This window comes from Carex rostrata, chromosome 21 (assembly GCF_964058835.1).
Source record: "Carex rostrata chromosome 21, lpCarRost1.2, whole genome shotgun sequence".
NCBI classification, from domain to species: Eukaryota; Viridiplantae; Streptophyta; class Magnoliopsida; order Poales; family Cyperaceae; genus Carex; species Carex rostrata.
The window spans coordinates 4,113,736-4,129,582 of NC_135938.1; the positions used below are offsets into that span (position 1 = coordinate 4,113,736).

The 15,847-nt window shown below is 30.0% G+C and overlaps 1 protein-coding gene and 1 non-coding gene across 2 annotated transcripts; both read left to right on the plus strand.

Moving 5' to 3' along the window:
* The first annotated feature begins 7,975 nt into the window (after positions 1-7,975).
* LOC144573662 (F-box/FBD/LRR-repeat protein At1g13570-like) lies at positions 7,976-8,806 on the plus strand. The gene has a single exon (XM_078323435.1). The coding sequence runs from the start codon at positions 7,976-7,978 to the stop codon at positions 8,804-8,806; it is 831 nt and encodes a 276-aa protein (XP_078179561.1).
* A 6,852-nt stretch (positions 8,807-15,658) lies between these two features.
* On the plus strand, positions 15,659-15,731 carry TRNAE-CUC (transfer RNA glutamic acid (anticodon CUC)). Its single transcript has one exon. It is a non-coding gene; the product is annotated as a tRNA-Glu (tRNA).
* Positions 15,732-15,847: the final 116 nt, after the last annotated feature.

Sequence of the window (15,847 nt, forward strand, 5' to 3'; positions counted from 1 at the left end):
AGCCCAAAAATGGGGCCCCCTACAGTGACCCGAATCCCAAGCCGGTTGAGATTTAATCTCAAACCGTTAAGTAAGTCATCCTCTGCAATAATTATGCAATACCTGAGAGGATACGGGTTCGGGGGGGGGAGGGCAAATAAAGCTCGTAGCTTGTGGTTCGATCGTGATTCGTACCTGACTCGCTTGTTATTAAACCGAGCTGTCAACGAGCCAGCTCGTTACTAGCTCAGTTCAAAATTAACGAGTTCAAGTTTGGATCTAGCTTGGCTAGGCATTAATTTGTCAATTTGTATGAATTTGTGTGCATTTTATACTGTTTAACTCGGTCCAGCTCGGTTCAGCTCGATCAAAAAAATTTATTTTCTTCTTAAAACAAGATTCAGTCAGACCCAGCGAGTCAACTCGTCAGTTCGCAAGCTAACCCGAACTGACTTGTCACAATTTTAAACTGAAATTTTAACTCGAATATTCTAAGTCCAGCTTATTCAGCTATAGCTTGGTACAGCTCGTTGACACCCCTACGTCTAACCAAGTTAGCATTTCCCAAATTAGTTTACTTCCCCCAACTTAATTTACCTAACCTAGGCTTTGGGTAAAGTTACATAACAGTGCTCTTTTTGTCGTATTCTGTGATTGGTTGTAATTTGTAAACTTGAAAATATGCAACTTAAATATAATTTTTTTTTCCAAACTTTCATAAAAGTAGATGATGTTATTCCAACAACCATGGCATCACAATTTAGAAAAATGGAGCAGGCCAGTGGGGTCCCAAGATAGTTGCTACGTGATGCCTTCACCTAAGTTCTGCTAAGAGAAGTCTGGTTCTTCTGTGGCCTTTGTACCTGTGACAGCTGTGTAATGAATATCTACACCATGTAGGGTAGGCATAGTCACAAGATTCGCGAATTATTAGCGAATTAAACTCAAATAATTCATTTTTTTGGTGATGCCGAACCGAACGCCAAATTATTCGGTTGAGCGAATTTTGACCAAATTAAGTCCGAATAATTCGCGAATTGTACGAATTTTTCTCGAATTTTTTCCATAACTTTTTTGTTTTGTTTTGCTCTCTTGCAAGTCTAAGATCTCTGGTCCAAATAATTCTGAATCATTCCCGAATTATACCCGAATTATTCCTGAATCACGAACTTTGAACCTTGCCGAGGGTTCTATAAGAATGTAACAAGGGGACCCGTTTCACCAAAATATTTAGAATTATGGACATACTGTGAAATCTACTCAAAACTCAACAGCTAATTTTTCTCTTTTATCACTCTCTCTTTTGAGTCTTTTCTAAAGAGTTCGGAGCGATGACGCCCGTGATTTTTGCAGAAACAAACGGAAATTGACGAACAAATCAAGTGCAAATTAAAACACTAATTATTTGGTTGCTAAACTTTTTTTTTTTTTATTTCAGTTGCTAAATGCTAAAACTATTGTGATAGTGCGCCGGGCATCAAGAGAAATTCCGATCCTTTTATCCGTAGCATTTTAAAAAAATAATTTAAGAGAACTATTATTATTTGGTATAGTGACAAAAGCACATAGAAAATATGTGAGAGATTATGAGTTCGAAATTCAGATAAAAAAAATCCTTGGTTGTAATAATAAGAGTATTAAATAGTTGGGTGACTTGATCTCTAATTTTAATAAAAAAAAAAATTAAATATAATATCATTTCTGAAAAATCTCAAAACAGATTTGTGGGTTTCGATTTTTTTAATACTACTGTTAAATAATGGAGTTAATTTTACTTCTTAAAATGCTGAACTATGAAGAATCTCAACTGCAAAACATGCAATGCATGCCTCTAGGTGCCAAACCTACAGTACATGTACTTGCTACCATAGTGACAAATGAATTATTCGGATTCGGTTCGGCGAGATCAAAAATTCGTGATTCGGAAATAATTCGGATATATTCGGAAATGATTCGGAATTATCCGGATTAGAAATCTCAGTCTTGCAAGGAAGAAAAAAAAATTGTTCTTGAAAAAATTCGGGAAAAGTTTGTAAAATTCATGAATTATTCGGGTTTAATTAGGTCAAAGTTCGGTCAACCGAATAATTCGGCATTCGGTTCGGCATCATCCAAAAAAGAATTATTCGGATATCTTGTCACTATGCTTGCTACCATTTGGTGGCTATGTCACAATCTGTTCTCCGTGACCAAATCTATTTACTGTATTAGTGATGTGTACGTTAACATACAAAATTTATATTATTTTGAGTTATTTTAGTATTAAGTCAAACGGTTAAAAATGATAAAAATGAATGCATTAAATTAACTTAAAAACTCTCACATTTGACCGCTTGACTTGATACTAAATAAATTCTAAAATTATAAATTTTACATGTAAACGCACAACTAATGAAGTAGATATCAGTTTAAAAAGTTTAAATTTGTCGTTTAAAGTCAATTTGATAGATTTTAGAGTTAGTGTTATATTGACTTGAATGACACAGATGTTATACTAACCGGACTCTTCATTTTAATCTGAAACACTATATTTGATATTAGATCATTTGTTAAAAAAATGAAGATCTCTATCTGTTTGGGACCACTTAAAGTTGCATAATTATTGCAATTTGGAATAATAACAACGGTTATTTAAACGGGTTTGAATGGACCATGGATGAAAGCATTTTTTTTTTCTAGCGTTAGAGAAACATTTTAAAGATTATAATTAATACAAGTAATTATTTCTTAGAGATATATATCGGTTGACCGTTGACCCATCACATGCATTAGAAAAATACAATAATAGAACAAAGTAAAACAAAAAGGCAGCACCGTTTGCTTGGATACGAAGCAACCAAAAGGTTTTTAGTTAAAGAGGGGACACATTTACAGTTGTTCTCCTGATTGTTCTCTTGTTCGTTCGATCTCCCATTCTCCCCTATTCTATTCCATGCTATATTTTTCTTATTTAAAAACAAAGAAGAAATTGCATCCCATGTAATGTATGATCATATCTCATGCTAGGGTCTATTAGAGAGAGAAAGAGAGAGGAGCGTGCGGTGGCACAGTAGCTACACGTGAAGAGAAGTAGAGAAAGATAGATGAAATGGGCCTTCTCATCAGCCTTTTTTTACTGGAACAGGGGCAAGTTGGGCTGGGACCCCATGCCACGTGAGTTTTACAGGCGCACTTGCTTCTTCTTTTTTTTGTGAGGGGAACTATTTATATTTATACACTTAATGATATATATGGTTTGCTGCTAATTTATAATGGTGTTATGTTACAGATATATATGTTTCTGGCTCTGCCAGTTCATCCAATCAAAATTGTGTTCACTTTTCTTCCGCGGTTCCCTTCGGCCTTCACAATCGTCTTCGGTTTTATTTTTCTCTTTTGATGTAGCGTCGTGAGTTTGTGACAGATTCAATTAGAGTAGATTATAGAAAACATGTAAGGATAATAAAAAGAGATCTTTTGGTACTTGTCGTGACAAATTTGGATTGCAAGGAAATTAATCATTGATATTGGATTGTAGACTTGTGGTAGAGTAGAATTTAATTATAGGTAGGCCAATAATTCAAATATATATGAGCTACTAAAATTCAAAATCAAAGATAAAACATCTGTTCTACTCTGTAGCACACTGGTTTCGTCTCTGATAATAACTTATTTCTTTCAAGAACAACCAAAAACAACATCAATCGTTGATTCTCATTTCACAAATTGTCAAGATTGAATCAAATAAAAAAATAAAGCCTCAGAGAAAGGAGAGAGAGAGAGAGATTTAATGAGTTAGTGAGATCCAACGACCTTGAGAGATTTGAGATGTGAAGTGGCGACTCTGAGAAGAGGATTTGAGAAATGAATCGAGGTTTTTGTTCGTTTGATTCCACATATTTTAATAAAAATTGGCTGATTAACCCCATTGTGATAGGTTTATTAACATAAACGATTCTTATGAAGAACCGAATCGGACAGATAGTTGGGTCTAGTTTTTTTTCCGGTGGAACTGACTGGTCTGTCTGAATCTGGTAACACTGCTCAAAACCATTCACGCGATTTTTTTTATAAAAGAAATGAATTTCTAGTCTACTAACTTTCATTTAATGTTTATAAAAACTCTTCATCCGAATTTCAAACCCTCAACCTCCTACTCGGAAGATGTTGCCCTTTGCGACGAAATCAAATGTTAGTTCATACTATTCACATGATTGTTTCTACAACACAAGAAAGCAATCAACTATTTTTTAAGAGCTAATAAATAAGAACAATACTTATATTAGATATTCATCTATACTCTTTATAAAAGGAGCTCATTCAGTTTATTTTTTCTCTAAATTAGATTCAACCATCACATTTCCCCGTGATTGTATCATCCAAGATTTATCGGTCAAGAAATAAATTTAAGTTAATAGAAAATCGAAACTACATCTCCTAATTTGCAACAAAACAATTCGACAACCCATTTAATATTATTTCAGTTTTCACCTCAAAAGTCAATTAATCATCTTATGCAAAGAATAAGGGGTAGGCATATCCACACCACACACATTTATATTAACACAATATTTTTACAAAAATTTAATGTATAGACAATTTTGATCCTCATTAAATATCTTTCTAACTATCATATTTTTTTTCATAATGTAATTAATATAGTGATCATTAAATTATTTGGTTTCCAAAATTGATAGATTTGTTTTCCTTTTTTATATTTTTGCATTCATGTTAAATCAATAGCTACAGAATTCCATTGATCTTTATTTGTTTTCATGAAAATATAGTTGTATAATTTACACAATAAAACATTCAATTCAATTAAGGTTTCAAGCAGTCAAGTCAAAATATGTATTAACTATTTTTTTTGTAATTTTTTTTAATATTAAGATACACTCGCTTTAATACGTGATATATTCCAACTCAAAAATATTTTAAATTTTTAAATATTTTTTCTTATTTTTGATACTTATAATCTATTAGTCTATTTTAATTAAAATTGTTAGAAATTTTTTATTGATGCTTTGTAATTAATTTATTTTTGTTAATTGAATAGATGGATCAATTGCCTAACCCGCCATAAGAAAACCTTGAAAATTAAATTTTGAATTATGCAAATTAAAGCAATCAACTTTTTAATTTGAAGTTTGAATATTTCTAATGATATGCTTCTTGTTGTTCGTGGTTTATATGGTGCTAAAGGCTATGTATGCTAACAACTCGCAACTTGTGACCAAATAAATTGGTTATTTTGTAGTGTTTTGCTGTACTTTTAATTTATTATTTTAATCATAAATTGAATGCGAAATTATTCATGATAATTTGCATTCAATATGTTTTTTAATGTAAGTAATCATGTCGTTTTATTAGTGTTATTGCGTAAAAAAATAATAGACAAAATAATTTTTTTTTATAGTAGATTCTTAGAAACAATTGTGAAGTTTTACAAAATAAATTGATATATACAACGTTGATAGATTTTAATAATATAATAAAATTAATTCACTGTTGTAATTTTCTTAAAAAACTTAAAGATTTGATTAAAATAAATAATGAATACTTATTGTATGATAATATAAAGTTTATAAATAGATTTTATAGTAACTTTTAAGTAACATATTTTAAAATAATATATGACAAAAAAATATATTTTACACAAAATAACATACTTTATAAAATATAACTTCTAAGAAAAAATAATTATGTGCTAATATATGAGAGAATTAGTTTTTAAATGAAACACTTAATGAAGGATAAAGTTGTCTATATAGTAAAATATTTTGATGTTGTTGTGTTAATATAAAATTGAGTTGTTTTAATATCATCACCCGAATAAGGCTATGTTCTAGTTGAAGGAAATATGGCTCATTAAAGGAAAGGGACAAGAGAGGAGGGGAAAGACCAGCAGATCGAATCTAACCGAGGTCGTTACCTTGTTCCAGAAGAAGAAAAACAGAGAAGCGGAGAGAAGCAGAGGGGAAGTTGGGAGAACTCGCCGTAGAAAAGCTTCGATGTTTGTCACCTCTGAATTGGAGTATAGACAGAGTAAACTGCCGCCGATCCCTTCCTTCCCTCTATGTGGAGGTTTTGTAGAGCATGACCTAAGATTTCCTTGTACATCCCAAATAAAATGATGAGCAATACAAAATGAAGTGAAAATTATATATTTAAAAGTAAACTAATTTTTAGAATCAAATCAGGGCTGATTAGTACTATTTTTAATGGGCTAAGCCTAATCAAAAAATGAGTTTCCTTTGCTTTGGGCCTAGCTTCAGAGTTCCGAGATAAAAATGGAGACGAAGTCGAATCTGATACTTGGACCCGATTCCTAATTTTGTTGTTTGCTCCAAAGTAATTAATTAATTATTATATTCTCCGTATTCTTTGGTTACTGTAAATTAAGATACAAAGTTACTTTGAAGATAATTTAAATATGGAAAAATAATTGGTAGTCTATTTTGTCCATAACTGTCATTATAAAGAGGGAAGATATTCAGCCTAAATTTGATAAAAAAATAATAATAAAACATAAACATTTTATCTTAAATTTTACCAATAATAAAACAGAAACATCTTAATCTATGTGTAAGGTAGATCTAAGAATATATATTTCTTTACTTATTGGATACATATGAGCGTCTTCCAAAAAGATCCTCCTAATTCATTAGATTCACATTTAGATCTTGTATGATCCCCATTCTGATTAATAATATATGTAAAAAGGATTAACCTCTAACGTTTAAATAGCAAAATGTGCTCATCAGATTGTAACTCAGTTCTAAATTCTCTCTGAATTTTAAATATAATGTTATATTATTTGTGCAATTACATATTAATTTGTGGTGATATGTATCCGTACTAGGAATCTATTTAGATCTTTGTAATTTTTGTGATTGTCACCATTACTTGTACATAATTGAATAGGTGTACAACAACAACAATGAATTCAATCTTCAAAAATATGAAGATATCAACATGCACATATAGTTATTAAATTATTGTACTTGTGTCAATTTTTACTTTTATCATATAAAATAATTAGCACAATACCCGCACCATATATCGTTTATTACAATTGTTCTGAAATTCTTTTCTCTTAAGAAATTATATGATAGCATATATTTGTAAAATAATGTGATATCAAGTTCACAAAAAACTTGTGTATATAAGCGTGATAAGAATCAAATTAATAGTTATCTTAGAATAAACTGAAAAGAGCTAATTAGTAAGCATATAGGAGAAAGCAAATTCATGATAACAATTAAGACAAGAAATATAATGGAAATCAAGTTGTTCCAGCACAATATTTTGATGACTTTGTAAATTTTACAAATGCAATTTGATCTTTATTCCACCATATTTTTAGTAATCTATGTATGGCTATTTTTCTCATTTTCTATTGTTAGAGTGGGTCATCGGCCGATTAAAATCATCTTTTTCCTACAAACTTTATAATTTATATCCTTTGTTTCTTCTTTTTTCCTCTAGCTTATAAAATTATATTATCCTTTCAACCCTTAACAGTTGAATAAAAATGTGATTAAAGAGGCTCATTTTGTTTTGCGTTTGCTCAAGGTATGTTTCATTTTCACTATATTAATTACTTTCGAAATTTGCATTCCCTTCTACGATGTCAATTGTTGCCTTCAATAACTATATAGTCTAATGTAATATATTGTGAATTTGAGATACAACTTAATACTTCATGCATCTTGTCATTCTTCCTTCCAAAAGAAACAAAAATTATTTGAAACATATTATGCATGAAGTAGAAGCCTAATCTAATTTAAAATTAAAATATACATGCCAGTTTGTCTCCATGGACCGTCGTCAAAACAAAGTAGATCAACAAAATTTTGTGTTGAGGACTTCTTGCTTCTTATCTAAGTTATAATTGCTAAAATTAAAAGAGTCAAATTTCTTAATTTGTAAGGTGTTTCAATTTGTAACAAGTTTACAATTTATGTGACTTAAATGTTGGCAGATCAATCAATAGAAGAGCTGTTATTTGTCAAAGATGGACAATTCTCAACCTGAAAAAGAATGTGATTATAGTTTTGATGTAATCAACAACCTTCCTGGATGCATAAAGGAGAAAATCCTTGAATATGTGCCAATAAAAGAGGCGGTGAGAACATGCATCTTATCAAAAGATTGGAGGAACACATGGTCTAAAATACATAATTTATATATAGATGTTGGCAAGAGAGGCTCAAATTCTGGTCAAAAGATGGCACCGGTCAATGAAGAGGATTTAAAGAGCATTAGATTTATTGATCAAGTTCTTAATCTTCACAATGGCAATGTCCATACTTTAAAAATTAGCGGTGCAAAATCCGACAAAGAGGATTTTGAACGATGGATGCTTAAACTATCACAAATGCAAATCAGGAAACTCATTTTAGACTTGGAATGTAAGAGACAAAGGTTAAAGCGCCCATGTTATATTGTTGGTCATTGTGCAATCAAGCTACCTGAAGATTTTAACGGTCTTAAGCTACTACGATCCCTCCATTTGAACGGTCACTGTAAAATCAATGAGACTGACATGACAAAGCTGATCTCGAGTTGCCCTCTCTTGGAAGAACTCATGTTAAATGAATTTTCTTATCGTGTTCTTAAAATTCATGCCATTAACCTTCGAAGGATATCGATTTTGGGTTATTTTGGAGATTTGTATCTACAAACTCCTAAGCTGGTGGAAGCTTTTATTATTATCGACATAATATTTAAGACGCTTGCGACCTTCAAAATGGTAGCTGGACGCAATCTTGTCGAAACTCTCAGTTCCATCTCTCACCTTCAGTACCTTTCTCTTTACAGACTATTTTCAGTAAGAAGCCATTAATTATTTTTCTAGGATGCATTTTCTTAAACCATTTAATTTTCTTAACAATTTTGTGGAGGATTCATTTATTTTTTTGTCCCATTTTTTATGTAGGATAATTTTGTTGGATCTTTACAGGCAAAGAATCATATGATACTTCGTAATCTAACTAATATGCACATATTTTTACAAACATCTGATACGGAGGTGACTTTTACACTTTTATTATTTCGGAATTCTCCAAAACTACAAGAACTCACGTTATCGGTTAGTAAAGAATTTAATTTTTTTGTCTTTTCTAACTTTTTAACCATATAGCACTTTATTAGTGCTATTGTTTTTATTTTGCTTATGTCTTCCTCTTTTTCTTTGGCTTCTAAAAAAATTGCAGTTCCAACTACAATTATCTGCATCTCTTTTCAGCGCTTATGAGCAACTTGAAAGTAGGCAATATGGATTGTTTTCTTGCCTTCGAAACGTTCTAATTAAACTTGATTCGAATTCAAATTGTTCTATTGCATTTGCAAAATTCATACTAAACAATGCACCTGTGCTTGAAAAGCTGACAATATGGCACGACAACAAAGATTGGATAAGTTCATGGTCACATGAGATTGAAAGACTCTCAGTTACTGCTGAAATCATATTCAAAGAATTTAGTTATAATTCATGGAATGAAATGGAACCATATCTTCATTCTCAATTCGCTTAAGATATGGTATGAGAATATGGTAGTTCATTGATTTGATTTTATTTTTATAATAATTTTTTTAGGATTATGAATCAAAAATCTAATCTTACTCCACAACTTAATCTTATATCACCTTGTGGTGAAGATGCCAGTACACGTGAAGTGAAGGAGAGAAAGATAGATGAAATGGGCCTCTCAGCCTTTTTTTACTGGAACAAGGGCAAGTTGGGCTGGGACCCCATGCCACGTGAGTTTTATAGGCGCACTTGCTTTTTTTTTTTTTTTTTTTTGAGGGGGAACTATTTATATTTATACACTTAATGATATATATGGTTTGTTGCTAATTTATAATATTGTTATGCTACAGATATATATAATATTTCTTTGGCGTTGTGAGTCTGTGTCGACAGATTCAATTAGAGTAAATTATAGAAAACATGTAAGGATAATAAAAAGAGATCTTTTAGTACTTGTCGTGACAAATTTGGACTGCAAAGAAATTAATCATTGATATTGGATTGTAGACTTGTGGTAGAGTAGAATTTAATTATAGGTAGGCCAATAATTCAAATATATATGAGCTACTAAAATTCAAAATCAAAGATAAAACATCTGTTCTACTCTGTAGCACACTGGTTTCGTCTCTGATAATAACTTATTTCTTCCAAGAACAACAAAAAACAACATCAATCGTTGATTCTCATTTCACAAGCTGTCAAGATTGAATCGAAGAAAAAAATAAAGCCTCAGAGAAAGGAGAGAGAGATTTAACGAGTTAGTGAGATCCAACGACCTTGAGAGATTTGAGATGTGAAGTGGCGACTCTGAGAAGAGGATTTGAGAAATAAATCGAGGTTTTTGTTCGTTTGATTCCACATATTTTTATAAAAATAGGTTGATTAACCCGATTGTGACAGGTTTATTAACATAAACGATTCTTGTGAAGAATCGAATCGGACAAATAATTGGGTCTAGTTTTTTCAGTGGAACTGATATGTCCGAATCTGGTAACACTGCTAAAAACCATTCATGAGATTTTTTTTATAAAAGAAATGAATTTCTAGTCTACTAACTTTTATTTAATGTTTACAAAAACCCTCCATTCGAATTTCGGACCCTCAACCTCCTACTCGAAAGATGTTATCCTTTGTTACGAAATCAAATGTTGGTTCATACTATTCACATGATTGTTTCTACAACACAAAAAAGCAATCAACTATTTTTTAAGAGCTAATAAATAAGAATAATATAAGAGCTAATAAATAAGAATAATATAAGAGCTAATAAATAAGAACAATACTTATATTAGATATTCATCTATACTCTTTATAAAAGGAGCTCATTCAGTTTATTTTTTCTCTAAATTTTGGGTCTTTGACAGATTCAACTATCACATTTCCCCATGATTGTATCATCCAAGATTTATCGGTCAAGAAATAAATTTAAGTTAATAGAAAATCGAAACTACATCTCCTAATTTGCAACAAAACAATTCGACAACCCATTTAATATTATTTCAGTTTTCGCCTCAAAAGTCAATTAATCATCTTATGCAAAGAATAAGGAGTAGGTATATTGACACCACACACATTTATATTAACACAATATTTTTACAAAAATTTAATGTATGAACAATTTTGATTCTCATTAAATATCTTTCTAACTATCATATTTTTTTCATAATGAATTAATATAGTAATCATTAAATTATTTGGTTTCCATAATTGATAGATTCGTTTTCCTTTTTTATATTTTTGCATTCATGTTAAATCAATAGCTACAGAACACTGTTATTAAAACCGGACCGGATCGACGGGTGAACCGGAAAAAAACCGGACCCGGAAGCAAATCCGGTTCGGTTTGAATTAAAGACCGAACATGCAATTAAACGGGAAATAAATAAACAACTCGGCCGGTTTTTCCAAAAATTCAAACCGATTATTTGATTTTTCTGATTCCCAAGTCTAAAATAGTGGGGCCCATTTATTCCTACCTTCTGCAGAGAAAGGTAAAAGTTGCTCCATGTGTTATTATGTGAGCATATCCATGTTGTCTTTTGTGTAATAACAATAATTTTTTTCTAAATAATTATGTATTTGAACCTGAAAAGTCATCATAATATTAATTTTTCTACTTAGAAAAAATTGAAGTTGCAGAAAATTTAATATGGATCGGTTATTATCTATCATAAAAATATGGAGTTGAAAATTTAGTTATTCAATTCTATAAAAAAAAATCAAAAGCTTTACATCTTAATTATTGGCAAATTTTTTTCAGCTTTGTGATTGAATTTTTTCTCCGCCATTAGATAAATTAGACTTTTATTTTATATATTAGTTGATTAATTTTAGTTAAGTGCAAGAGCTAATATATTTTTTTTATTTGGAGAATAACTTTTATATTTATTAATAAAATCAATGTTATTAAAAAATCAGCGATTGAACCAGTTGACCCATTGGTTCGACCAGTAAACCATTGACCCAGAATATTTTTGGATCGATGTCTAGTCCGATTCTGATAACATTGCTACAGAATTTCGTTGATCTTTCTTTTTTTTCATGAAAATATAGTTGTATAATTTACACAAGAAAACATTCAATTCAATTAAGGTTTTAAGCAGTCAAGCTAAAATATATATTAACTATTTTTTTTTTTTTTTTTCATGAAAATAGAGTAGACCCTCCCGTTCCCCTCTTGAATTTCAGGGACTATCCATGTTCGATAGAAGTAAATCTGAGCTTCACATCATGCAGGCACGAATCATAAAGTAAACTGAGAATACAGATCAAACCCGTAATTTTGGGTTTTATCCGACTTCGTTTTGACGAATCACATCAGATGCTCTGTTCCCTCTTTCCCCCTATTAATTTCACAGAAACCTTTCTTCAAAATAAAAAAATTCATAGAACCGACTTGAAAGAACAGAGCACTAGAGCACTATGGATAGCAATGGAGACGCCGTCAACCACGAAGACCGTGTCCAATACTATCGACAACGGTACGAAACGACACTGGATATGTGGGAAACGGAGCTTGAGCGCTCCGATGAATTGGAGGTATGTTTATGTTTCATTAGAGCTTCCTATCTTGGATTTTGGTCCGGCTGAGTTTGAGCTTTTGGCTCATTTTTCATTTTGGATAACTTGGAGTATATGAAATCTATTAAAAAAATATAAACATCTATTAAAAAAATAGTTTATATGAAATTGGTTGTTTCGACTTATATATATGTTGAAAAGAAACTGTTGTGTTAAAAAAAATCAAATTAATTCTTTTGTTTATTACATTATAGGATAAAGTTAGGGCCTGGAGTCAAATCTCAAAAGATTCCATAAATGATGTGAAGACAATTTATGAAACGTAATTAATAGTTATTGTTTTAATAATATAAAGTTTGTAGCTGCTTGATATATATTTTTTTAAATTTGATTTTCTCTGATCTCTTGTTTTAAAATTACGAACAATATATAAAAACTAAAATATAATTACTACAAGTACATTTCCACTCAAACAAATTTTTGAACTATTTTAAGAAAAAAGAATAGTAAGTTGGATTCACATTTTTAACAAAATATTTAAATCCTTGATCAAATAACATATGAATGATTGATCACGTAAAACTTCTCTTTCTCTCATGTGTAACTTCTTTTAACATGCATTGCATGCATCTCTTCCATGCTATACTTATTTTAAATTTACAAGTAACAACTTATAGAACAACTCAACTCAAGTTAATTAAATAACTAATTGTATATTTAGTTAAATTTTCAAGTGTGAAAATAAAAAGAAATTAACACAAAGTGTTGCAATATCAATAACAATACTAAAGTTAGATCTTTGTAACTAATTGATATATTACATCTTGATTAGATGATAAAAGAAGAGAGAAAAAATATATGTGCTCAAAATGTTGGAAACCAATGCTGTGGACATCTGCTATTTCTCTTGTTGGCGTTTTTTTTCACAAGGCCTTTTCAAAAAAGAAAAAGTAGTATCTTAATTTTAATACTTGGAATGAATTCTGTTGCTTAGGTCGAAAATGAAATGTATTTGATTACATTCTATTTTTGCTTATGAATTATATGTGGCTTAGTTGCTTAGAAAGAACTAGATAAAATATGTCATATCAATAATTTTGACTAGTCATAGTTTTATATTTGGGTTAAATATTCTTATCGTATTTGACCGGTCAATATTGTTTCTTTCCATCTCAGGTTTATAATAATTTATTATAATGTGAACTTATATTTTTATCAAGCAATTATCAATGGATTTTATAAATTTCTTAACTTAAAAAAACAGAAATAATGAAATATGCATATTAAAACTTTTAAATTTTATTTCGGATTTATGCTACATTCAATTAGAAGCACCTCATGCTACTTCGTTGGGTTCAAATTATTTTTTAATCAGTGTTTTCATTTTTTATTTTATAAAAAAAATTATAACGTGTTATAAAAATAAAGAAAAAATTATTATGTAGTAAGACTTTATTGATGATATGTAGTAAGAACCTTCCTGGAAAAAACAAAAACACGCACAACAAAACTTTCAGAATTAATTTTGTCCTGTTTAAATTATTAGTTTGTGTTTTAATTTTCTATATACAATAAACTAAAATGTGTTATAAAAATAAAGAGAAAGGTGTTATAACAAAATCATCAACGTTCAAGACTTAATACATGTAATTAATTATTCAAAAAGGAACTCAGCACAAACATTACCTTTTTTATACAATGATTCTCTCCATAAAAAATAAGCACACAATAATATATTCACTGAATCGACTTATCAACATAAGATTTGCATTGAAACCTGATTAATTAAACAAAAATCAATTAGTAATACGAGAAAATTATTATTCACAGAAAATATTTTCTTCAAAAATTTCATTCAGCGCAGACATGATAATGCAAAGAACATTTTTCTTTATTTCCAAATTTACAATGTTTCCAGGAGGTAATATTATACAAAGAGTGGATATACTTTATTATAAAAAAAACATTAAGCCGGAAGGAAAAGATGCTGAAATTTATGGGTGTGCACACAAAATATATTAAACAAATGTTTTTTATTTTTTTTGTACCTCCATGATGTTTATATTTTTAAAAACTTTAATAACTCAAAATATAAAATTTAAAAGTCAAAATAAAACCGTTAGATATGATCTACATAATTTTATCTATACACATGTGAAAAATTATAATAATTCAAACTTTGTTGTGTTTGTTATCAAGAGCTTGTAAAAATACACTGATGTGGATAATTTCTAGATGTTTATTTTTTAACTTATTGATTCAAATAAAAATAAAATCGAAATGTGATACTTTTTTATGAGCACGTAATGAAATTTATATTGATCATATCTAGCAGTTTTATTTTGAGGTTTATGTTTTAAATTTTGAATTATTAACGTTTTAAAAATAAAAAGTATGATAGATGAAAAAAAAAATAGAGACATTTGAACCATCGTATTAAATATTAAATATTGGTCCTATTTTGATGCTTATTAATGTTTTAGGCCGCAAGTACTTTTGAGAAAAGAAGCTGATCAATCTGGGCCGCTAGATCAGGAAATATGCACTGATTTTGATGGAAATAAACGTCCCTGATTTAAATAGCTGACGTGAACGATCAACGATATGACGTCGCCTTGAAGCTTCACCAATCATTTTAGAATACTGCTTTTGCACTTGCCACACATAAATGTGGCCCGAGAGCTCAAATGTCTCATTAATTCATGTTCTAATTGTATTTTAATTTCAAAATTCAAACAAAAGTTTGAACCGTTCTACATGATATCTACGTTAAAATGGGACGGGAGATCAAATTTTATATATTTTTTGAAATGTTTTTACTATTTTTTAAAATAAATACAAAATCATTGTTATTCAAGAAATTGTGAACATCTAAAAACAATGATTTTGTACATATTTTAAAAAATAGTAATTTTTTTTTTCAAAAAGATATAAAATTTGGTCTCCAATCACATTTTAACGTGGATATCATGTTGAGTGGTTCGAATAATCTATTTAAACTTTAAAATTGTAAATAAAGATATTGGAGTATGATTGAGATATGAAGCAATAAAACATTTTCCTCCCCATAAGAATATAGAGTTGGTAATGATATGATTATATAGATACAGGTTTTATATAAAAAATGAGACAGCATGATCAAAATCCGTTGTAGTCTAGCTGGTTAGGATACTCGGCTCTCACCCGAGAGACCCGGGTTCGAGTCCCGGCAACGGAATTCTTTTTTATTTATTTGATCAATCCTGAGACGGAGAGGCTGAGATTTAAAATTCGTACGGTGGGTAATTATCCTCTGAGATCTTATCCCTTTCCTATATATAAATAGGTTTTGGC

Excerpts from the sequence above, each read along its gene's own strand:
- LOC144573662 (XM_078323435.1), top strand. The coding sequence starts at position 7,976 with ATGGACAATTCTCAACCTGAAAAAGAATGTGATTATAGTTTTGATGTA.